At 38.0% G+C, this 25,926-nt stretch overlaps 2 protein-coding genes across 2 annotated transcripts; one reads left to right on the top strand and one right to left on the bottom strand.

Annotated features, from left to right (window-relative positions):
- Window positions 1-5,184: 5,184 nt before the first annotated feature.
- On the bottom strand, window positions 5,185-5,415 carry LOC127682278 (small proline-rich protein 2I-like). The gene has a single exon (XM_052178656.1). It carries the CDS (start codon window positions 5,413-5,415, stop codon window positions 5,185-5,187), a length of 231 nt encoding a protein of 76 aa, XP_052034616.1.
- Window positions 5,416-12,089: 6,674 nt separating this feature from the next.
- Window positions 12,090-12,347, top strand: LOC127682277 (small proline-rich protein 2D-like). The gene has a single exon (XM_052178655.1). It carries the CDS (start codon window positions 12,090-12,092, stop codon window positions 12,345-12,347), a length of 258 nt encoding a protein of 85 aa, XP_052034615.1.
- Window positions 12,348-25,926: the final 13,579 nt, after the last annotated feature.

Below are 25,926 nucleotides of genomic sequence, written 5' to 3'. Positions count from 1 at the left end.
TCATCCAATATACAGTCACCACCACCCCCACACACACTATTGTGAATGCTAAGAAAATGCTTGCTGACTGACATGACTGTCTCCCCAGAGGCCCTCCAGAGCATTGCAAATACAAAGGCAGATAATCATAGCCAACCATTGGACTGAACACAAGGTCCCCAATGGAGGAGCTAGAGAAAGGACTGAAGGAGTTGAAGGGATTTGCAACCTCATAGGAAGAACAACAATATCAACCAACCAGACACCCCAGAGCTCCCAGGGACTAAACCATCAACCAAGGGTTACATAAGGCTCTAGCTGCATATTTAGCAGAGAATTTCCTTGTCAGATATCAAGGGGACAAGAGGTTCTTGGTCATATGAAGGTTGAATAGATTCCCCATTGTAGGGTAATTGAGGGTGGGGAGGTGGGAGGGGCATGGGTGGAGGAACACACTCCTCTAAGTAGGGGGAGGGAGAATGGGATAGGTGCTAACTGGGAGGCAGGGAAACTGGGAAAGGGAATAACATTTGAAATGTAAGTAAAGAATATATCCAATGAAAAAGTAAAAAAATAGTTAAGTTGGAAAAAAATGACCAAAGTGTGTTTTGGTCCTTCTTAGAAGGAGAACAAAATACTCATAGGAGCAAATACAGAGACAAAGTATGGAGCAGAGACTGAAGGAAAGGCCATTCAGAGACTACCTCACCTGGGGGGGCGTACATCCCATATACAGTCACCAAATCCAGACACTAATGTGGATGGCAAGAAGTGCTTGCTGACAGGAGCCTGATATAGCTGTCTCCTGATAGGCTCTGCCAGAGCCTTACAAATTCAGAGGCAGATGCTCACAGCCAATCATTGGACTGAGCATAGGGTCCTCAATGGAGGAGCTAGAGAAAGGACTGAAGGAGTTAATGGGGTTTGCAACCCACAGGAAGAACAACAATATCAACCAACTAGACCCCCTAGAGATCCCAGAGACTAAATTACCAACCAAGGAGTACACACGGAGGGACCCATGGCTCCAGCTCCATATGTAGCAGAGGATGGCCTTGTCAGGCATCAATGGGAGGAGAGGCCCTTGTCCTGTGAAGGCTTAATGGGTGCCCCAGTGTAAGGAAATTCAAGGACAGAAAGGCAGGGGTGGGTGAGTAGGTGGGGGTACAACCTCATAGAAGCAGGGGGAGGAGGGATGGGATAGGGGCTTTTGGGGGTGGGGAACTGGTAAAGGGGATAATACTTGAAATGTAAATAAAGAAAATATCCAATAAATTAATGATATGTTGATTAAATGAGGATATATTAAAACATTTTAATCATATAGTATATAAAGGATCAATTACTTAAATTCGAAAAACATAAAACATCAAACAAAAATACAGTATAGTAAATATATACTGATAATCTAGAAGTGAGCTTGCACAGTTCCTAAAGATGTGATTGACCAACCCATACCTTGGGAAACAGAACTCAAACCTCTACTAATGGTTTCCCAAGAGAGGCTTCTCTGCACTATATGCAAGTTTATAACTTGATAAAGATGTGGATATGCAGCTTTTCAGTTCCCTACAATATTTTTGTCTCAAGGAGGTACAGGGGAGGCTGGGTGGCTTCTTCTCACTTTGGTATTCTGATATTTTTTTCTTTGTTGGCAAGATTCCTGGCTTGTACCACATGCTACTTCAGAAAGTTATATTAGAATGTTTTTAAGGAATCACTGGAGAAACAAACAGAACTGTGTGGTTTTAGAATGTTTCTAAGGCATCATTGGCGAAACAAACAGAACTGTGTGGTTTTAATTATCCCCATAAAAACTTTCACTCAACATGATCTTTTGGAAATCCACCTTGAAGAATCTACATGTTGAAGGGATGAACCAAGAAAGACTCCTAAAAATCATGTAGCCTCATACCTGTCCTCCAGGGACCTGCAATTCGACAGAAAATCCTGGTGGTTACAGGAAAATTATGGTTTAATTTTTGCTTATTACAAAATAAGTGCCATTAATTTTATTTCCATTCTCACTTCAGTGTATAGGATGTATTCAGTTAGTACTTTCTATATTAACTAACTAGTGTGTTTAGTACTTTAAAAAAAATTCTGCAAATCTGCAGTAATTTCCAATTCTAAATTAAGAGGGAAACCTCAAATGTATTGCATGTGCAATCAAATGAGTGTATTTATATATTTATTTATTTTTGTATATAAATATATGTATATATACCTTTATTTATTTATGTATTCATTCATTTATTTATTTGTCTGTATATATGGTAACCATCTTCACACGCACCAAAAGAGGAATCAGATACCATTGCAGATGGTTATTAGCCACCATTGGTTGCTGTGAATTGAACTCAGGACCTCTGGAAGAGCACTCAGTACTCTTAACCTCTGAGCCATCTCTTCATCCCCAAATTAACATTTAAAGCATCTGCAGAAGTGTGGCCCAATGGGAATGCTACTTAAATTTTATAGAGTAAGAAAGGAAGCTTGTAGCAGAGGAGGAGAAGAGACACACAATTTTGATCTTTTAGACACATTGATACTTTCTGTAACATTCATGTTTTGAAGGATGTTGGGGGTGCTCTAACAATTGGAGCTGAGCCTGTCTCTGAAGATGGTACCTGCCATTGGATCCCCTTACCCTAACAGGGCTGCTTGATTGTGCTTCAGTGGGAAAGGATACACTTTCTCCTACTGTGACTGGATGTCTGAGAGTGGAGTGCTTCCCATGGGGTCAGGGGTTTTACCTACTCAGAAGAGAAGGAAAGAGAAATGGGGGAGGGATTAATAAGGGTGGGAAAGAGGTGACAGGAGCCATAATCCAGATATAAAGTGAATAAATAAGTTAATTTCACAAACACAAACAAGGACATACATGTAGTAGATGTGCAGCTTGGTCTTCATGTGTATCCTGAACAACTAGAACAGGGTCTAGCCCAAAAAGTGTTGTCTCTATGTAAAATATGTTCTTCTAGCTGTGCTGCCTTGTTTGGCTTCAAAGGGGCGGGATGCATGTAGCCTCAATGAGACTTGATATACCAAGGTGAAGGGGTGGATCCCACCAGCTCATAGAAGAAGGTGACAAAGGATTGGGAAGGGACTGTGGAAAGGGTTGACTGCAACTGGGGCAGTAAGAAGGATGTAAAATTAATAAGCAATATAATAATAATAATAATAATAATAATAGAAATATGGAAATATTTTACTTCATAAATAAAACTCCTTCTGAAATATAAAGATGGTCCCCAATTGCATGTACCATTTATCTTCAATATTGGATAAACTAAACATAAACAAATGAAGGGAAGATGAAATATAATATGTTTTGGATCATAATTGCCTATGCTAATTAGGTACAAGCCACACTCTTAATGGAACAACTGTACTATAGACATTGTTCTACTGATGGTGGTAGTGATCTTGTTTGTACTGGAGACAGTGTAACTAGTGATGGACATGGATATGGTACTTTCAGTAGGGGTGAGAGTAGTGAGGATTGCAGTAGTAGTGAAGGTAGGCACTGGTTCATAGTGTGATAGCTTGTACTGATTGTGATAATAATGGTAGAATTGATGATGAAGATGGTGATCTTGCAGACAAAATTGGGTAGTAGTAAGGGTGGTGGAAACAATGAGGACCAGCAGCTTCTGACACTATCAATTACACACTACTGATTAGGTGCCACAGACTATGCAAATCAAATGGCACGAAATAGTTCAGTTGTTACTAATGGCAATCTGAGTTTATAAATAAGAGCTCCCACAAATAACAGTAACAAGAAAATGTTCAATATTTCCAGTCATTTAAGAAACAAAAACCAAAATTACACCAGAACAATATTACCTGTGTAAGAACGAGTACCATTAACATAAAAACAGGACCTGGCAGAGAAGATGAGGAAAAGGAACACAAATTCTCAAATTGTAGAGTAGATTAACCAGACAAATATAGAAATCATTGTGGGGTCTTCCAAAGAACTAACACTAAAGCAAAAGAATCATATGATTCAGCAGCATCACTTGGGTTCATTATAGTTTTTTAAAAAATTCCTATAGAGCATACAGTAAGGATGCCTGCACATCCATCTATGTTTCAGTACTACTAATATTCAAGATAATCAGCCTAGGTTCTTACCAATGAGTGAATGGATATAGAAAATATGGCATGTATATGTACTGGAGTAATAGTTTATGATATGAAAAATGAGAGCATGTCATTTTTAGAAAGATGAATAAAACCGCATATAATCATGTTAAGAAAAATACAGACCTTTTAAATCACAAGGTTGGCATAGTTGTTTCATTTATAGAAGTACAAAAACATAACTAGGATAATTCATGTAGATATGTTAATTAGGTGAGTGGAAGGAGACAAATGAGAGCCAAATACATGGGCATCTGAGGAGAATATAGGAGTATGTCCCAAGTGGCACATACATATCTGAATATCAAATAGTCCTCCTGAGTTAGCATGTGCTAAAGAAAACATTGTAGTTATGCAGAATGAAAGAGTATGTTTTTTATGCAAACCAACACAAAATAATCTTTGTTATGACAAAAAATTCAGTCAAAACCTGGTTACTGCAGAATGACTTGGGGAAATCAATGAATAAATATACAGGACTACAGGATATTGGAAGCACAAAAAGAAAGACCAACTCAAGAAAAAAACACTCACTGGGTTCTCCAAAGTAGTCCAGGATTTGCTACCTAAAGTCTGCAATCATGCAGTAGAAGCAGAACTGACTGAAAGTAGCCAGGTCCCCAAATTTCCAAACCAAAATGCATATCCATGCATCACTTGTAATAGTGTACATTTTAGAAGAAAAGGGCATATGAACACCATAAATCAGATTGTGCTTTATTCAGTAAATGGAACCACAATGGTAGAACTACAACTAAGGTGACTGACAGGTTAGGAAAGCATCTTCTGAGTACTGAAGAAAGATACTCAGCTTCCCACTGAGCATCTGGGACACTGAATCACTGAGGACAGATCATTCTCATCAGTCCTTTGACAACAAAAGCAGGACAACATCAGGTAGACACCTTCCCTGTGAGAGGTCATCACAGACACATGGGGGGTGAAACATAGAGAAGATTCCTCTACATCCATACAGGCTTTGGAGAGAAGATGGAGGCGTAACTTGAGATAGATTCTCTTCTCTTCCCCTTGTCCTCATGAATGCTGAAGGCCTCACTTGCTCTTGGGTGGACATTTCTGCTGGCAGGGTGGAGGAGTTTGCACAGGAGGGCATTTCTGCTGGTATGAGGGAGGGAAACATGGCTCAGGACAGGGCTCAGGGCACTTTGGAGGAGGACAAGGCTCAGGGCACTTTGGGGGAGGACAGGGCTCAGGGCCCTTCGGTGGTGGGCACACAGGTGGAGGCTGGCAAGGCTGCTTGCACTGCTGCTGTTGGTAAGACATAGTGCTGGAGTCTCGGGATCTGAAAGACATTACATGAGAGTATTCAGGGGTGATCAATTCAGAGAAGATAGATGGAGCTATGGGGCTTCAAGTCTATTTGTCTTTCTGAACATCAATATTATTTCTCAGCTCCTATTTTAGAGAAGATTGTCTTTTTCCCTTTCCTGGCAGCACTCTTTTGCAACAGCCCTGGGAAATGCTCCTGTGTTTCAGGCCTTATCTCAAGAGAAAGTATTTTGTTTGAAAGTTAACACGTAATGTTGTTTACACAAGTAAATGCATTCAAGACAGGCAGTCTCAAGTGCTGGAGCCCTGAGAAATCACACCAGTTCCTGTTCCCTTCTTTACCTGCATCATCCCAGCAGGTTGTCTGGGGCTGGACAGGAAAGGATATCAGGGAAGTCTCAGGTTCTAATACCTACTTAGGTAAATAGCCTTTCACAGAACACCAAAAGATGCACATGAAAAAGAAATATCCTATGTTCTATAGATTATTAAATGCAAGGAAAAGCCACTTACCACTTAACTATTGTACCCACTGATATATTTCTGACTGCTAGGTATCATTCATCCTATGATCAAAACTGAACTCAAGACACTTACTCCCTCAAAATGAATACAGAATATAGGAAAGACAACAAGAGAGACCAACTCAAGAAAAGACACTCACCAGGTTCTCCAAAGTGGACTAGGACTTGAATACAAGGAATCTGCAGCTAATAGTCTAGGACCAATTTATAGGACTAGCTGGCCAGCCCAGTGGGAGCAGAGCTGACTCATAGTAGGCGGGTCCAAAAATTCCCTGACCAAAATGCAAATCCATGTCTGACTGGCTTGACTGGGACGCTACAAAATGGGAGATATCCTGTTCCTGCACATCATCACTGTGACTCAGTGGACACTTCCCTCTTTTCAGTTTTAGTGAGACCTGGTTGTCTTAAGTTCTCTTTTCTGTTTGTAGCCAATATTTGCTTTCTCTGTTGCAACTCTTTTTTTGTCTTAAATTATGTGTTGTATTTGTTCTACTTTAGCTTATTAATATTCTGTGAATTCTTGGTTCATTTAAATTCCTGTTTTCTAAGGGTAATTTGACTGAAAGCCTATAGTTTGAAAACAAGGAAGTATTAAAGATTTCAACTATGGTTTCAACTTCATCTATGACAACCCTAGACAACCCTGGAGTCAATGATGTCTCCTTTCTGACAATGTTGATTTTTCTGAATATTGAAAAATACTATATGCCCTTCATAGCAGAGACTTACGGTCTTTGGTCTTATCTTGACATTCTTTAGGACTATAAGCCATCTGATATTTTTGAGGTATATATTTGAACTCATTTCTAAAGATGACCATAAACCTGCTTTTCCTAAGAGTACCAGAAGTAAAATTGCAACTGTCCTGAACATGTTCTTTCTTAGGTGTTTAACTAACAGGCGTTGGGTGGGGGGATGGGTAAGCAGGAGCTAAGGCAGAAAAAGAGAAACAAAGACACATACTCAGAAAGACCATCAGTCTTGCAGCTTAACCTCCCTCCCATATAGCAACATGCATCACTTCCTGATTTTCTAAGGCTTTCCTTAAATTACTGTCATATTAAAGCCAACAAAATAAATTCTATGACTGGTAGTTTATAATAACCTTTCTTTCTTTCTTTCTTTCTTTCTTTCTTTCTTTCTTTCTTTCTTTCTTTCTTTCTTTCTTTCTTTCTTTCTTTCTTTCTTTCCTTCTTTCCTTCTTTCCTTCTTTCCTTCTTTCTTTCTTACTTCCTTTTCCATTCCTTCATTCATCTTTCTTTTTGCTTCCTTTAAAAATTAATATTCATTAATTATTTTATTTACTTCCCTTATGCTTCCACCTCCCACTCACACCTAGAATCTCTCCAGAATTGCTCCTGCAATCCCTGCTTCCTCCTAGCGCCTGAATGTGTTTCCATCCCTGGCATTCCCTCTCCTTGGGGTAACAAGTCTCTATATGATTAGCGAAATCTTCCACCACTGCGGCCAGACAAAGCTATATTCTGGTTTATATTTGCCTGGTGCAGCTGACCGGCCATGCTTGCTCCATTGTTGGTGGCCCAGTCTCTGAGAGCTCCCAGGTGTCCATGTCAGGTGACACTGTTGGTACTCTCAAAACTGAAATTTGCCATCCCCTTCAGTTCCTTCAGTCCTTCCCTCAACACCTCCATAATAGCTGCAGACTGAAGTTCTGTGCTCAGTTCTGAGCATGTGCCTCTGTCTCACTCAGCTGCTGGTAGAGGCTCTCTGAGGTCAACCATGCTTCACTCCCATTTACAAGCACAACACAATATCAGTCAGGGTTTGGTGCCTTCCCAAGGGATGGATGAAAAGTTAGGCAGGTCACCGGTCAGCCATTTGTTCAGTTAGTATTCCATCCTTGACCTCACACCTCTTCCAGATGTGAACACCCTGAGATTGAAACTTTTGATGGTGGGTTGGCATCACCATCTGTTTACTCAGGGACCTGTCTAAGTATTGGATGCAGTCCCATCAGACTCTATACCCCCACTAGTGGACATCTATGCCAAGGTCGACTACTCTCTCATTCTATTACTTCAGTAGTTAGATTCATGTGCATGTTAAACTCTTTACCCTTCTAAGCACAGCAGGACTAGTAAACCTATGAACTTGCAGAGACTGTGGCAGTATGCACAGAACCTGGACAGGTCTGGGCTTGATGGGATCTCAGTGCTGAGAGTCAAATAAATTCCCAGAAACTTAATCCATAAACTATATTCAATAGACAATAATTTGCAAACAAACAACACATTTTCTCCAAGAGTCATAGTGGGAATGATGGAACTATTCAAGTCCAGAACATATGGTCAGGTAGAGATTTCCAACACAAAGAGAATTCAATGGAACCCAGGGAAATGGGGAGGTCAAGGAGGGAAAGATTGTGGGAGAGAGTGGTTGGGAGGAGGGCAGTGAGCAGATTATAAGGTGAACCCCCCAAAAAAAATTAAATTTAAAAAAGGAAAAGCCTTTCTTCTTCACTATGTGCTACCCAATCACATGTTTCTAGAATTAATTTCTATTGTTGATCAAGATTTCCACACCATTTCAGTATCTGAATTATAGGAAGATGTGGTATCAAAGTTATATTAGTTCTATGAAGTGCAAAGCATTTTTAACTCCTATTCTGGAAAAATATTGTATAGTATAGAAATATTTTATTCTTAAATAAAAGTAAATATCCTAGTTAAATCTATATTTTTAAAATAAACTGCTTTTTTTGTATGTTCTGTGTTCTTATACATTCAATTCTAGAAACTTAAAGCTTTACACATTACTTTCATTTTCTAATACTCATAGAAAAATTTTCAAAATACTTTGATTTTCTAATAATCAAAGAAACATGTTCAATCTCCATGAATTTGTAGAACTGTAAAGTATACTTTTTCCCATTTGTTTCTATTTTTTCCATTATTATTTGATAAAACACAGGAAAGTATCAAGTTTTACTTTTGTTAAGAATACTGTGTTATAAATTATGATATATTGTAGGGAAACTATCTCCTGATAAGAGTAAACATTTTACACTTGTTTTATAGCTTATCCTATAGGTTTTTGTTATGCCAATGAAATATATTTCACATTTTAAATCTGAAATTTTTTGTTGTAGTTTTTTGTGTGTATTCTGTAAGATTGTCTGTGAGTGACAGTGGGATAAACTAGAGACTTATACTTTTTTTTTCTGATGAATATCTCTTTCCCTCTATCAGTCTTTACTTAATAAAGTTTTGTGAACCAACACTTGGTATATTTAAAGCTGTACATTCTCAGAGGATTGTTTCCTGTTTTACATGTACTCTTTTGTTCCTTTATGCTTGGCTTTAAAGATTCTGTTGCAGATGTTGGTCACCAATTCAGGGAGGACTAATGATTCCATTTTTTTGGAGTATCAATTTATCCACATGTTCACTTTTATCTGTGTTCATCATTGTGTTAAGGGTTTTTTAAAAATATCAAAATAAACACCTGAAACCTTTTAATTAAAGATTTCCTTTCCATTTTTAATGTTATTTCATCATCTTGTATATAATAAAGGGTTCCAGGATTGATGCAAATATTGCTCAGAGTTCTAAGCAAGGTCAGTGTATTCCACACTTACAATGTTTATCATCATTTATGGTGAAAACACAATATTGATGTGGAGAGATTTGACGATACCAAAACACTTCATTGAACTTTTGTTTGCATCAACTGTAGCTTAGATTCCATTCAGAAAACTTACCATGTCCTTCTCTCACTCACATTGTTCTCATGGAAACCAACATCATCCTAGAAGCTTCTGTGAGATCACTTTCTTAAAGCTGGAATATAGGTGAAATTTGTTTTCCTCTTTCTGACTGACTTTAGTTAACATGACATAGTTTTGTCCATATTTATTACAAATTAGTTTCTTTCTTTTACCTGTACATACAGTATTATGCATTTTCATTATATATATATATATATATATATATATATATATATATATATATATATATATATATATAAAACCTAGGTCATCTGTAGATACATTTGGATATGGTCTGTATTTAGGATAGACGCTATAAGCCAGAAGGAACTTTGTGCATATTTTTTTAATTATTTTTTTATTCAATATATTCTTTATTTACATTTCAAATGATTTCCCCTTTCCAGGATTCCCCCCTCCCCGAAAGTCCTATAAGCCCTCTTCCCTCCCCCTGTTCCCCAATCAACTCCTTCCCACTTCTCTGTCCTGGGATTCTGCTGCACTGCTGCACTGAGCCTTTCTAGGCCAGGGGCCTCTTCTTCCTTCTTCTTGGGCATCATTTGATATGTGATTTTTTTCTTGGGTATTCAAAGCTTCTGGGCTAATATCCACTTATCAGTGAGTGCATATTTTCTTTTAGCAATCTACTAGAAAATAAAATATTTTTCATGCTGAAATAAACAGTTAATATTTGAAAACTTTGATGGTATTGAATAAAAATTCTGACATTTTCAACGATGTCTTTAAAACCATATATATTTATCTGAAATTAATTAAAAATTTTATATAATCAAAATGACCTTTTAAAATAATATCTAATGAATTAAAAATTACAAAACAATAACATTTTAATTTATTTTAATTATTTTTAATTCATCCTGAGAACAACATGTACCTACATGGAAGATTGAAATATAAGACTGATGGTCATTCGTGTATGTGTCTCTGTGTCTGTTTGTCTATATCTGCTTCTGTTACCTCCCCCTCTCTGTGTTTGAGTGTGTGTCTCTCTCTATGTGTTAGTCACATAAGAAAGAATATGTTCAGGAGAGGCACACTTTTAGTTCTGATATAGTCATGTTAAGCAGTCTTGTGATAATCTTTAGAGGTAAGTTCTAATATATACCCCAAATATGTTTTTTAACATGCTGTCTTGAAAAATGTCAGGATAAGATTTAAGGCTACTAGCCACCCCAGTAAATGTCATATATTATTTCCCAGTATTCACAAAATAAATATTTGTGACACATGAACTAACTCAAGGTGCAGGGTTTTCAAAGAATAAGTTGAAACCATAGCTAAAATCATTAATTTTTTCTCTCAGCCCATAGGTAAATTATACCTAGAAAGGTAGGTAGAAAAGTAGAATATAAATAGGCCAAGGAACAGAATATTAATAAGCTTAAGCAAAAACAAATAAAACACATAATTAGCACATAAGAGATAAAAAGCATTGGCTACAATCACAAAAGAGAACTTAGGCAATGAATGAGGTCTTACTGAAACTTAAAACAGGAAAGTGTCCACTGAGTCACAATGATGATGTCCAGGAACAGGGTATTTCCCATTTTGTAGAGTCCAAGTCAAGCCAGTCAGACATGGATTTGCATTTTGGTTTTGAAATCTTGGGACCTGCCTACCATCAGTCAGTGTTGCTCCTACTGTACTGGCCAGCTAGTCCTATAAAAGGTCCTTGACTGTGAGACTGCAGACTCCTGGTACTCAAGTCCTAGACTACTCTGGAGAACCAGGTGAGTGTCTTTTCTTGAGTTGGTCTGTTTTGTTGTTCTTCCTATGTGTTGTAATCAATTTTGAGGGTCGTATCTTTAGAATTCAGTTTTGATCATGGGATGAATGGTACGTACCTAGCAGTCAGAAACATAGCAGTGGATGCAAGAGTCAAGAATGATAAGTGACTTTCCCTTACATTTAATAACCTGTAGAACACAGGATATTTCTCTATCATGTTCATCTTTTGGTGTTCTGTGAAAGGCTATTTACCTAAGTAGGTTTTAGAACCTGAGACTTCCCTGATGTGCTTCCCAGTCCAGCCCCAGACAACCTGCTGGGATGATGCAGGTAAAGAAGGGAACAGGAACTGGTGTGATTTCTCAGGGCTCCAGCACTTGAGACTGCCTGTCTTGAATGCGTTTACTTGTGTAAACAACATTACTTGTTAACTTTCAAACAAATACTTTCTCTTGAGAAACACAGGAGCATTTCCCAGGGCTGTTGCAAAAGAGTGCTGGCAGGAAAGGGAAAAACCAATCTTCTATAAAATGGGAGTTGGGAAGTAATGTTGATGTTCAGAGAGACAAATGGACTTGAAATCCCATAACTCCATCTATCTTCTCTGAATTGATCACCCATGAACACTCTTATGTAATGTCTTTCAGATCCTGAGACTCAGCACTATGTCTTTCCAACAGCAGCAGTGCAAGCAGTCCTGCCAGCCTCCACCTGTTTGCCTACCACCGAAGTGCCCTGAGCCCTGTCCTCCCCCAAAGTGCCCAGAGCCTTGTCTTCCTCCAATGTGCCCAGAGCCTTGTCTTCCTCCAATGTGCCCAGAGCCCTGTCCTGAGCCATGTCCTCCTCCATCATACCAGCAGAAATGCCCTCCTGTGCAACCTCCTCCACCCTGCCAGCAGAAGTGCCCACCCAAGAGCAAGTGAGGCCTTCAGCGGTCATCAGGACAAGGGGAATTAAAAATGAATCCATCTAATATATTTCCAAAGCAACACCTCCATCTTCCCCCCAAAGGTTGTCATGGATGAAGAGGAATCTTCTCCACCTTTCATCCTCCATAAGCCTGTAATGACCTTTTATAGGGAAGGCATATCCCTGAGGTTGTCCTGAATTTTTTCTCAAATGGGCTGCTGATAATATGTTCTTAGTTGTTCAGTGTCTCAAATGCTCAAAGAGAATAACAGCTGCTGTCTATCCTGTGTATTCAGATGTTTTTCAAAATTGTCAGTCACCTTAGCTACTATGTTGTCACTGTTGTGTCATTTCTTGAATAAAACACAATCTGCTTAATGGTATTCACGTGTCCATTTTTTTAAAAATATACTCTGTTGCCTTCCTGATATGCTCACATCCTTTTATTTTTATTCATTGATCCACAGTTGTAATCAGGTTTTGACTCTGTTTGAATCATAAAAAGGATTATTTCATGTTGATTTGTTTAATAGAAGCATTATTTCATTCTGCCTATATACAATGCCTATCTACAATATACCTACAATCTATCTGCAATCTGCCTATCTACAACTATCACACAATGACTTAGAAAGTGTATCTGATATTTAGATATGTATGTACCACTTGGGACCTAGTCCTCCTACATTCTCCTAACTCCCTCATGTATTTTACCTTCTCTTGTCTCCTTCCTTTGACATAATAATTACACATTTATATAAATTGTTTTTCTACTTCTATAATTGATACCACTATGCCAATCTTTAAGAATGTCTATATTTTTTAATATGATGATATACATTTTGATTCATTTTCTAAAAACATGATATCATTGTTCATTTTTACTGCTAATTATTCCAGTTCATATATGTGCTATATTTTCTTAATCCATTCATTTACTGGTAAGCAGCTAGATTGATTAGTTATCTTGAATATTAGAAGTAGTAATGAGAAATATGTGGATATTCATGCATCTCTATTGTGTGTTCTATAAGGACATTTTAAAAATGCATGAACCCAAGTGATGCTGCTGAGTCACGTGACAGTGTTGCTTTAGTGTTATTTCTTTGGAAGTCTCCACACTGATATCAATATTTTGTGAGTGTGATAATCTCTCACTATCTAAGAATTTGTTTTCCCTTTTTTGCATTCATCTTTCAATCCCTGTCATTATATTGGTGGTACTCATTCTCACATGGATATAATGGTTTTCTGATGAATTTTGGGTTTTGTTTTTTAAACAATTGGAAACATTGAAATTTTCTTGTCATTGTTATTTGTAGAAACTCCTAACTATGCCCCAAACTGTCTTTGGTTATAATTGAACTAACTTGCTCCATTTGATTGGCACAATCTTTGGCACCTAATTCATACTATGTAAATGATTGTTTTAAAAGCTGCTGGTTTCCACTATTTCCACTACCCTCATAATCATCTCATTTCCATCTGCAAGACCACTGTGAATATTACCAATCCCACCACCATTATCACAAACAGTACAAGCTACCACACTATACACCAGTGCCTATCTTCATGACTATTATGGTCCTTATTACTGTCACCCTCAGTAAAAGCACCATGACCATCACTAGTTATATGCCATCACTTGTATTACTGCCATCAATGGCATCATGACTATGCTACATTTGGTTCATTAGGGAAGTGGCTTGTATATAATTAGCAAAGGCAATCAGGTTCAAAATCATGCTATATTTTAGTTTTCCTTTATTTTCTTATGTTTATTTTATACTTAATGTTGCAGATAACTGCTGGGTGGAATTGGGGGATCATATGTATTATTTTGACACTATAACACAAGTGGCATAGAAAGTTATCAATGTGTCTCAAATTCTCTGTGTCTTCTCCATCTCTGCTATCAGCTTCCTTTCACAGTCCATATAATTTAAGAAGCATCTTCTTTTCATTCTTCACTTCTGCAGGAACTTTAAAAGTTAATCTGATTAAACATGTAGACAAATTTGTGATTACCCTGTAACTTAGATTGCCAATCATGGAAGTCATGCAAAATTTCTTTTTAATTACTGAACACATTTGTCCGTTATAGTTGTGGCAAATTACAAGTACATCCTTGTTATAGAGGGAAGGGAGAATGTAAGAGGAACAAAAATATATTGTTACTTTGTAATAAATGAAGACTAAAACACATTTTCCCTGCAACCATCATGATTATCAGATCAATAAGTCCAGTGTGACAGCTGGCTTTCTTTCCCTTGTATTTGGTTGGTAGTTTAACAGAGTATATCTCTTTCATATATATCATTTTGTGTGCTGTTCAGAGCTATATGACTTAGTAGGAATCAGAATCTTGTATTTTCCTTATCATTTGTACTTTACTGTGGCACCCCAGACCCCAGACTGGTATGCTGCTAGTGACAACACAGCTAATTGGTTGTGACATTATTCAGAGTTCTAAAATTTGACCCTATCTGTCTTGAAGGCATTTCTGTGTGAAAACAGTTTTACTTGTTCATTGGAACAAAATGTTTTTCTTCTGGAAAAGGCATAAAACAAGATTTCCCAAGACTGCTATAATTGATGGCTGATAAGCAATGGAAAGACCATAAAGTCCTAAAACAGGAATTGGAAAATAATGTGCATGCCTAGGATGAGAAATAGGATTGTTCTTACGTGTCTCTACCCATCTTTTTTGTGTGAATCACTTTTGAACATGTAACGTGTTTCAGATCCTGAGACTTCAGCATACTGTCTTAATAGTAGCAGCAATGCAAGTCACCCACCTAACCTCTTCCTGTGTGGTCACCCTCAAAGTGCACAGAGACTTTTCCATCCCCAAAATATTCTGAGGTTTATCCACCTCCTCTTACTCCAGTGCTTAGAGCCTTATCTGTCAAAGACTCTTGAGCCATTTTCCTTGCCCCCAGTTATGACAGTAGAAATTCCCTTCTGCACAACCTCCTCCACAATCCCAGCAAAAGTGTCCACCCAAGAACTAGTGATGGGTTCAGCAGTTATCAGCAACAAGAGAAGAGAAGGGAATCAATTTCATGACATTCCATAGCAGTACTTTCATCTTCCTCCAAAGCCTGCCATTGATGCAGAGAAATCTTCTCTACTTTTCACCCTTCATGAGCCTGAGCTGACCACTGCTAGGGAATCTCTGATTTCAAGGAGCTGCAAAGAAGGATCTCTTAGTAGTGGTTGACATCCCAGATCCTCAGAAGTAAGAGCAGTAGATGTTTATTCAGTGCATTCAGGATATTTTCCAAAACTGCCAGGCACCTTCACCATTGTGTTGCCACTATGATTTCATATCCTGAATATAGTACAGTCTGGTTGATGGCTCTCATGTGTTCTCTTTATTCTAAAACTCTGTCAGTAGCCATCAAGGAAGGGTTGTGGCAAGCAAGTAAGGTTCTAGAGGTGGCCCACTGTTTTCCATAGCGGTGATGGTGAGCTATGAGATGCACAGACCTCAGAGACTTTATCTCAGCATTGCTTCTTGCTGCTGCTATGCCTTTCCTGACAATATTACATAGCTTTATGATTTCTGGACATCAGCCTATCTTTTTGCACAAATTTCCTGCAGAGCAAAGTGAAGATTTACTTTCATAAATTAGTGCTGTTTAGTTGAATTAATGACTTTATAAAATGCCTGATATGATTAAAATAATTTTAGGACGAAAGTTAAAAGGGATGGTTTTAATTGTTTAGGCAGAAAGACATGATACAATTAGAAGCAGGTAGAATAAACCCCCTCCTCATAAAATAGTAAGTAAAGGCTGTATAATAAGGGATGCAATTAGTTTTCACAAATTATACTAAGAAGAAAAATAGGCTTGAGACTAATTTATGAATAAGGAAGAACATTCATTCAAGGTCAGGTCCAAGAATGAAGCCAGAGGTGTGCACTATGCTAAAGAAAGGCAATATGAAACTGTTGCTTTGAAATGATAATGAGCTTATAGATTGAAATACTGCTTTTAACTCCTTATTGGCATCTTTCTGTAACTCCCCTTTTGTGTAACATTTTATCTATGAGATATTTTTCCCTTTTCTTCTGTATTCTCTTTATTTTTTTTTATTTATTAGATATACTTTATTTACATTTCAAATGCTGTCCCCTTTCCTGGTTCCCACTCCCCTGAAAATCCTGTAAGCCATCTCCCCTTCCCCAATCATCCCTCCCCCACTTCCCTGTCCTGGCATTCCTCTGCACTACAATATCAAGTCTTTCCAGGATTAAGGGCCTCTCCTCTCTTTAGTGTCTAACAAGACCACCCTCTGCTGTCTATGGGTCTGAAGCTATGGGTAACTTCATAGGTACTCTTTGGTTGATGTTTTTGTCACTGGGAGCCCTGGGAGTACTGGGTGACTCATATTGTTATTCCTCCTGTGGCACTGGAAACCCCTTCAGCTCCTTGGGTCCTTTCTCTAGCTCCCCCATTGGGAACTCTGTGCTCAGTTCAATGTCTGACTTAGAGTGTTCCCCTATCAAAAACCACACAAAGATCCAACAAAGAAAGAGAACTTCAGACCAATTTCCCTTATGAACATCGATGCAAAAATACTTGATAAAATTCTTGCCAACCAAATCTAAGAACACATCAAAATGATCATTCACCATGATCAAGTAGGCTTCATCCCAGGGATGAAGGGATGGTTCAATATATGGAAATCCATCAATGCTATTCACTACATAAACAAACTCAAAGAAAAAAAAAAACACATGGTCATTTCATTAGATGCTGAAAAAACCTTTGACAAAATTCAGCATCCTTTCATGCTAAAAGTCTTGGAAATATCAGGAATTCAAGGTCCATATATAAACATAGTAAAAGCAATATATGGCAAACCAGTAGCCAACATCAAACTAAATGGAGAGAAACTTGAAGCAATCCCACTAACATTAGGGATTAGACAAGGCTGCCCTCTCTCTCCATATCTATTCAATATAGTACTTGAAATTCTAGCTAGAGCAATTAGACAACAAAAGGATGTAAAAGGGATACAAATTGGAAAAGAAGAAGTCAAATTATCACTATTTGCTGATGATATGATAGTATACTTAAGCAACCCAAAAAACTCCACCAGAGTTCAGCAAAGTGGCTGGGTTTAAAATTAACTCAAACAAATCAGTAGCTTTCCTGTACTCAAAGGATAAACAGGCTGATAAAAAATTAGGGAAGTGACACCCTTCAAAATAGTCACAACAATATAAAATATCTTGGTATGTCTCTGACCAAACAAGTGAAAAATCTGTATGACAAGAACTTCAAGTCTTTGAAGAAAGAAATCAAAGAAGACCTCAGAAGATGGAAAGATCTTCCATGCTCGAGGATTGGCAGGATTAATATAGTAAAAATGGCCATCTTGCCAAAAGCAATCTACAGATTTAATGCAGTCCCCATCAAAATCCCAACTCAATTCTTTATAGAGTTAGAAAGAGCAATTCTCAAATTCATCTATGAGATAATTTTATAAAGAACTTTTGTCTAAGAAGGTATAAATTGCCAGAGAAAGGAAATAAAGTGGCTTTTGGGGCTCAGCTCCATCCACCAAATGTGTATTTCTCTGTCTGTCTATATGTATGTACATATATATGTGTGTGTGTGTGTGTGTGTGAGTGTGTGTGTGTGTGTGTGTGTGTGTGTGTGTATACATATGTTTAACTCTATACCCCATTTTTAATAGGGATATTTGTCTCTCTGGGGTCTAACTTCTTGAGTTCTTTGTACGTATTGGATATTAGCCCTCTGTCAGATGTAGGGTTGTTGAAGATCTTTCCCCAATTTGTTGGTTGCCATTTTGTCTGGTTGACAGTGTCCTTTGCCTTACAGAAACTTTGTAATTTTATGAGGTCCAATCTGGAATAACCGAAAACTCAAGATAACTAAAACTATTCTCAACAGTTAAAGAACTTATAGGGGAATCAGTAACCCAGACCTCAAGCAATACTACAGAGAAATAGTGTTAAAAACTGCATGGTATTATCACAGTGACAGGCAAGTGGACCAATGGGATAGAATTGAAGACCCAGAAATGAATCCATACACCTATGGTCACTTGATCTTTGATAAAGGAGCAAAAAACATCCAGTGGAAAAAAGATAGCCTTTTCAACAAATGGTGCTGGTTCAGCTGGAGGTTAGAATGCAGAAGAATGAGTTGATCCATCCTTATTTCCTTGTACTAAGCTTAACTCCAAATGGATCAAGGACCTCCACATAAAGCCAGACACACTGAAGCTAATAAAAAAGAAACTGGGAAAGATCCTTGAGGACATCAGTACAGGGGGAAAGTTCCTGAACAGAGCTCCAATAGCTTATGCTTTAAGATAAAGAATTGACAAATGGGACCTCATAAAATTACAAAGTTTCTGTAAGGCAAAAGACACCATCAAAAGGACAAATCGGCAACCAACAAATTGGGAAAAAATCTTCACGAACCCTGCATCTGACAGAGATCCAATTGGATATTGGCTAATATCCAATATATACAAAGAACTCAAGAAGTTAGACCCCAGAAAACCAAATAACCCTATTAAAAACGGGGTACAGAGCTAAACAAAGAATTTTCACCTGAAGAATTTCGGATGGCTGAGAAGCATCTTTAAAAAGCTCAACATCATTAGTTATTAGGGAAATGCAAATCAAAACAACCCTGAGATTTCACCTTATACAAGTCAGAATGGCTAATACTAAAAACTCAGGAGACTGGAGGTGCTGGCGAGGATGTGAAGAAAGAAGAACATTCCTCCACTGCTGGTGGGAATGCAAATTGTTACAATCACTTTCTAAATCAGTCTGGCCGTTCCTCAGAAAACTGGGCATGTCACTTCCAGAGGACCCTGCTATACCACTCCTGGGCATGTACCCAGAGGATTCCCCAGCATATAATAAGGATACATGCTCCACTATGTTTATAACAGCCCTATTTATAATAGCCAGAAGCTGGAAAGAACCCAGGTGTCCCTCAATGGAGGAACAGATATAAAAAATGTGGTATATATACACAATGGAGTACTATTCAGCCATTAGAAACAATGAATTCATGAAATTCTTAGACAAATGGATGGAGCTGGAGAACATCTTACTAAGTGAGATAACCCAGTCTCAAAAGATCAATCATGGTATGCGCTCACTGATAAGTGGATATTAGCCTAGAAACTTGGAATACCCAAGACATAATCCACATATCAACTGATGTCCAAGAAGAACGGAGGAGTAGCCCCTGGTTCTGGAAAGGCTCAGTGCAGCAGTATAGGGCAATACTAGAACAGGGAAGTAGGAAGGGGTGGATGGGGGAACAGGAGAAGGGACAAGGGCTTATGGGACTTTTGAAGAGTGGGGAGCCAGAAAAGGGGAAATCATTTGAAATGTAAATAAAAATATATTGAATAAAAAATACATAAAAAAACAAAAAAACCCACCATTCCGAAAATGTAGGTGGGCAGGAAAGTTTCTATTTGGCTTACATGTCTACACCCATAATCTGACAAAAAAAGAAGTCAGGAAAGAACCCAAAGATAGAAAAAAACCTGAGACAAGAACTGGTTCAGGCTATGGAGTGGGGCTGCCTACTAGCTTGCTGTACATGGCTTGCCCAGCCAACTTTCTTATAGAAGCCAGGACCACTAGCCTACATGTCATGCTACCCACAGTAGAATGCTCTTCCCCGTCAGTTACTAATTAAGAAAATCTTCTAAAGGCTTGTCTGCAGCCCAGTATTATGAAGGCATTTTCTCCGTGGAGCCTCTTTCTTCTCTCATGACCTTAGCTTTGTCAAGTTAACATCAACTAGAGAGCATGCTAAGAGTTTGATTGCTGTAGTAACACATCATTTCATTCTAGAAAACTACAATCTTTCCTTCAGTACATGCTAGTTTAAGAAGGTTATGTGGTATTCAGGCGAACACCACTTAATTCATGTTTTCTACCCACATCTCTCACTTGCCTTTTCTTCTTCCCTAGTAGTTACTTATCTATATTAATCTGTCTTTGTTATATTCATCGGCTTCCATATTTGAGATATCTATTGCAACCTTATCTTTTTAGAAAGTCCTGTTTTTGTTATTGAATATTTCTCTGGTACTTGTAAGAGCCACCTTTCCTTACTCTATTCTTCTAATGGTGAGCAACTAGGCTGATTATTTTACCTGAATATTAGGAGTTGTTTTGAAATACAGATGGATATGTAGCATCTATTTTGTAAGTTCTATTTGTCTTATTTTCACATAAACCCAAGCAAGGCTCCTAAACCATACATAATTCTGCTTTTATTGCTAATTTTTGGAAAAAATCCACAGTGATATGTATAATTGATGGATTAATCTACTGTCTCACAACCAGTGAGATAGAGTTCTCTTTTTTTTTCACTCATTTGCCTGGACTATTTATTGTTATTCCAATGGTAGTCATTCTTTCATGGGTGTAATGGTCTTCTGGTGCAGGTTTTATTTTCATTTCTCAAACCGCTAAACATATTCAACATCTTCTTGTTGATATTGTGAAATTATACTGAAAGGTTATCTTTTGTAATAATTTAATTAATATGTGCCATTTGATTCGCATAATCCTGGGCACTTAATTAGTACTATTACATGATAGTTGTAGAAGCACCTGCTCTACAATTTCCACTGCATTCCCATTCCATCAGCTACATTATCATCATTATTATCATCACCACTAATATTGCCATCATTGTCACAAACACTGCAAGTCATCCCACTATCCACCTCTGCCTACCTCCAATATCACTGCTACCCTCACTAATTTAACCCCAGTAAGAGTACCATATTCATGTTCAACAATTCCTAGCCCAGCATCATCAGCACCAACAAAATAATCATAAACCCAAATAAATTTATCAACGTAGGGAGAAGTGATTCTAGTCAAGTAATGTGAACCCTGTATAGAACCTCCTGTTACTTTTGCTTATTCACTGCATATGTTAGTACAGAGTTTTGACTATTTTCAGAGATTTTTTTCTTAGTGGGCATACACTATATCACAGTAAAATATGAAATTAAATGAAGAAATGGAAAAATATTAAAACTTCATATTCATGCCTTTCATTTCATTCATGTAACTCCTGAGAAAATAAGCATAAAGCATATTCTCATTGAACCCAGCACCACTTGACCTACAAGAACATAAAACTAAATGTTTAGCACAATGACAGATGACAGCTAGAAAGACTTGTGTACGTGTATTCATGTTTGTATGCACATATATTCCATGTCTCAGGTCTTGAATGTTCATCCTTGTAGACAGTATACTGTATATCCTTATTCATTTGTAGGAACTCTTCATGGAGTTTATATGGAAGGAACTCAACTTTAGTTCCTCGGATTGAAAAAAGATTTAGATTTCTCTGACTTGGTGACAGTGCTATGAGAATTAATAGCTTCTGTTTTAGAAAAAAATGTTATTAGCATATATCATTGTAAAAAGTGAAGTGTTTCATTATGATAAGATTCATATATCATCCACTGAGTTCAACATACAAGAGCAAAAAAAAATGAAATTTGTTGGAGACATGATGCCTTCTTTAAAATGACATCTTAAGATTTTTAGAATTTTTATTGATCTATTTATTTACTTCATATCCCCTCACTCCTCTCCTTCCAGTATGATGCTCTTCCCTCCCTTTCCCCCTATCTTCCACTTCCATTCTCCTTAGAGAAGGGGAGAACTCCTATGTTTATCAACTCAGCTTGTCATATCAAGTTGAAGTAGGACTAGGCTGATCATCTTGTACTGAGGCTAGTCAAGGCAACCAACTAAGAGGAAATAATCTAGTCAGAGAAGATAGTCAGATACAGTCCCTGATCTAGTTGTTATGGGCCTCACATGAAGACCAAGATATACATCTCTTAATTATGCAGGGTGCTTAGGTGCATCCCACGTAGACTCTTTGGTTGATGGTTCAGTCTCTGTGAGCCCCTATGGGTCCATGCTAGTTGATTCCGTAGGTTTCCTAGTGATGTTCTTAATCTTTTCAGATCATTCCTTTCTTCCTTTTTCTCTTCTTCAAGATTCCATGAGTGTTGTCTAATGTATTCTGTGGGTCTCTAAATCAGTTTCTATCAGTTTCTGATGAAGCCTTCAATGGAAAGTTATCCTAGGCACCTGTCTGCAAGTATAACAGAAAATCATTATTAATGTCAAATATAGGTTCTCTCTCTCATGGGATGTGTCTCAAGATGAGCCAGTCATTGGTTGAATAGTCCCTCAATTTCTGCTGCTTCCCTACTCCTATGCACTGTATAGTCAGGACAAATTTTGGGTTAAAGGTTTTGTGGGTACTTTGGTGTTCCCATCCCTACACTGGAGTTTTGCCTGGTTACAAAAGATAGCTATTTCATGTTGCATAACTCCTGTTGCTAATTATGTTAGGAAGGATCACCCTCAAAGATTCCTGGGAGTTTCCCTAGTCCTAGGTTTCTAGCTCTTCTCAGAGATGCCTCCCCTCTGGTTTCATTTCTCTCTCCCTTTGTCCTTTTCCCATTCCTTACACTCTCACCCTGAACCTTCCACCATCCCATACCCTTTTTCTATCCACCCCCAATATCTAATTCATGTATCCTTCTTGATGAGATTCAAGTGTCCACCCTTGGGCCCTACTTTTTACTTAGCTTCATTTTATCCCCTGCATTTTGATGGTATTAACTCAGGTGCTTGCCAAAATAGGCCTTTATTTATCTACTGTGTCTTTTCATCTCTCCTCCCCCAAATTTGGGTTGTTGTATATTTGCCTCTCCCTGACCCCTTACATTTTAGGTTTTGTAGTCCAAATACTCTAGACAGTGAGGTCGACACATGTGTATGATCAACATACCAAATATCACATTATGAAAGAAAACTAACACATTTTCTCCCAGAAGCTATCAACCGTTAATAGCTCCTCAGCTGGTGGTGGTATTTCATACTTCTTTTCTTTTCCATGTTGAGCTTTTGTCTGTCTTGGTCTTTCACATGGCTTATGCACAGCATCTCAACAGTTGTGATTTCAACTGTTTAGTGTTATGGTTGAATGAAGAAAACAGTTTCAACCTCTGACTCACAAATCTTTCTGCCAAGTCTTCTACGAGAATAATACTATGGACACACAGTCTTTTATCCTCTATATCATGTATCACTTAAAGGCCTCTATGCTAATACTCTACTGCAAGTAGTAGCTTCTCTCATGAGGAATAATAGATGTATTGATATGACTTTAGCTCTGTCACCAGGGATTTTTGTGTTGATTGTCTATTATGAGAATATGGTGTTGGTTACACCTATATCCTATCTAGTTACAGAGTCTCCTTTACCAGTGACAGACATGCACTTTAATTCATGAGAAATAACTTTAAATCCAAACAAGAAGTCAGTGGGCATATCTTGTCAAGCTAGTCATTGTTGTATCCTCAGCATTTAGATCTGGGTAAGACTTGGTGATTATTTCTCTCTTTCAGCAGTGTACATAATACCTTCCAGTATCATGAATGCTAGCCAGAAGGGATGAATGTCCTGAGCATCTCATAGGTCTGCCATGTTCTCTGTATTAAGCATGTAATTTCTAAAGCAATGGGGTCTTACCATGAATTTCTAGAGGGTAGTCAAGATTCAAACCATTCTTCTTTTTTTTTAATTTTTTATTCGATATAATTTATTTACATTTCAAATGATTTCCCTTTTCTAGCCTCCCCACTCCCCGAAAGTCCCGTAAGCCCCCTTCTCTTCCCCTGTCCTCCCACCCACCCCTTCCCACTTCCCCGTTCTGGTTTTGCTGAATACTGTTTCACTGAGTCCTTCCAGAACCAGGGGCCACTCCTCCTTTCTTCTTGTACCTCATTTGATGTGTGGATTATGTTTTGGGTATTCCAGTTTTCTAGGTTAATATCCACTTATTAGTGAGTACATACCATGATTCACCTTTTGAGTCTGGGTTACCTCACTTAGTATGATATTCTCTAGCTCCATCCATTTGCCTAAGAATTTCATGAATTCGTTGTTTCTAATGGCGGAATAGTACTCCATTGTGTAGATATACCACATTTTTTGCATCCACTCTTCTGTTGAGGGATACCTGGGTTCTTTCCAGCATCTGGCAATTATAAATAGGGCTGCTATGAACATAGTAGAGCATGTATCCTTGTTACATGGTGGGGAGTCTTCTGGGTATATGCCCAGGAGTGGTATAGCAGGATCTTCTGGAAGTGAGGTGCCCAGTTTTCAGAGGAACCGCCAGACTGCTTTCCAGAGTGGTTGTACCAATTTGCAACCCCACCAGCAGTGGAGGAGTGTTCCTCTTTCTCCACACCCTCTCCAACACCTGCTGTCTCCTGAATTTTTAATCTTAGCCATTCTGACTGGTGTAAGATGAAATCTTAGGGTTGTTTTGATTTGCATTTCCCTAATGACTAATGAAGTTGAGCATTTTTTAAGATGCTTCTCCGCCATCTGCACTGAAGCCATCTGGTCCTGTGCTTTTTTTGGTTGGAAGACTTTCTATGACTCCTTCTATTTCTTTAGGCATTATGGGACTGTTTAGATGGTCTAGTTGGTCCTGATTTAATTTTGGTATTTGGTATCTGTCAAGGAAATTGTCCATTTCCTCCAGATTCTCCAGTTGTGTTGAGTACAGGCTCTTGTAGTAGGATCTGATGATTTTTTGGATTTCCTCAGTTTCTGTTGTTATATCTCCCTTTTCAGTTCTAAGTTTGTTAATTTGGATACTTTCTCTGTGCCCTTTGGTCAGTCTGGCTAAGGGTTTATCTATCTTGTTGATTTTCTCAAAGAACCAGCTCCTATTTTGTTGATTCTTTGTACGGTTCTCTTTGTTTCTACTTGATTGATTTCGGCCCTAAGTTTGATGATTTCCTGCCTTCTACTCCTCCTGGGTGAAATAGCTTCTTTTTGTTCCAGGGCTTTCAGGTGTGTCATTAAGCTGGTAATGTATGCTCTCTCCATTTTCTTTTTGGAGGCACTCAGGGCTATGAGTTTTCCTCTTAGCACTACTTTCATTGTGTCCCATAGATTTGGGTATGTTGTGTCTTCATTTTCATTGTGTTCTAAAAAGTCTTTAATTTCTTTCTTTATTTCTTCCTTGACCAAGGTATCATTGAGTAGAATATTGTTCAATTTCCACATGTATGTGGGCTTTCTGTTGTTTTTGTTGCTATTGAAGATCACTTTTACTCCATAGTGATCAGATAGGAGGCATGGGATTAGTTCGATCTTCTTATATTTGTTGAGGTCTGTCTTGTGACCAATTATATGGTCGATTTTGGAGAAGGTACCATGAGGTGCTGAGAAAAAGGTATATTCTTTTGCTTTAGGATAGAATGTTCTATATATATCTGTTAAATCTAATTGGTCCAAAGCTTCAATTACTTTCATTATGACCCTGTTTAGTTTCTGTTTCCCTGATTGGTCCATTGAGGAAAGTGCAGTGTTGAAGTCACCCACAATTATTGTGTTAGGTGCAATGTGTGCTTTGAGCTTTAATAAAGTTTCTTTTACGAAAGAGGGTGCCCTTGCATTTGGAGCATAGATGTTCAGGATTGAGAGTTCTTCTTGTTGTATTT

This window comes from Apodemus sylvaticus, chromosome 4 (genome assembly GCF_947179515.1).
Source record: "Apodemus sylvaticus chromosome 4, mApoSyl1.1, whole genome shotgun sequence".
Taxonomy (NCBI): Eukaryota; Metazoa; Chordata; class Mammalia; order Rodentia; family Muridae; genus Apodemus; species Apodemus sylvaticus.
The sequence above is the reverse complement of the archived record's forward strand: the minus strand, read 5'-3'. Positions and strand labels throughout refer to the sequence as shown.

Excerpts from the sequence above, each read along its gene's own strand:
- LOC127682278 (XM_052178656.1), bottom strand. The coding sequence starts at position 5,415 with ATGTCTTACCAACAGCAGCAGTGCAAGCAGCCTTGCCAGCCTCCACCT.
- LOC127682277 (XM_052178655.1), top strand. The coding sequence starts at position 12,090 with ATGTCTTTCCAACAGCAGCAGTGCAAGCAGTCCTGCCAGCCTCCACCT.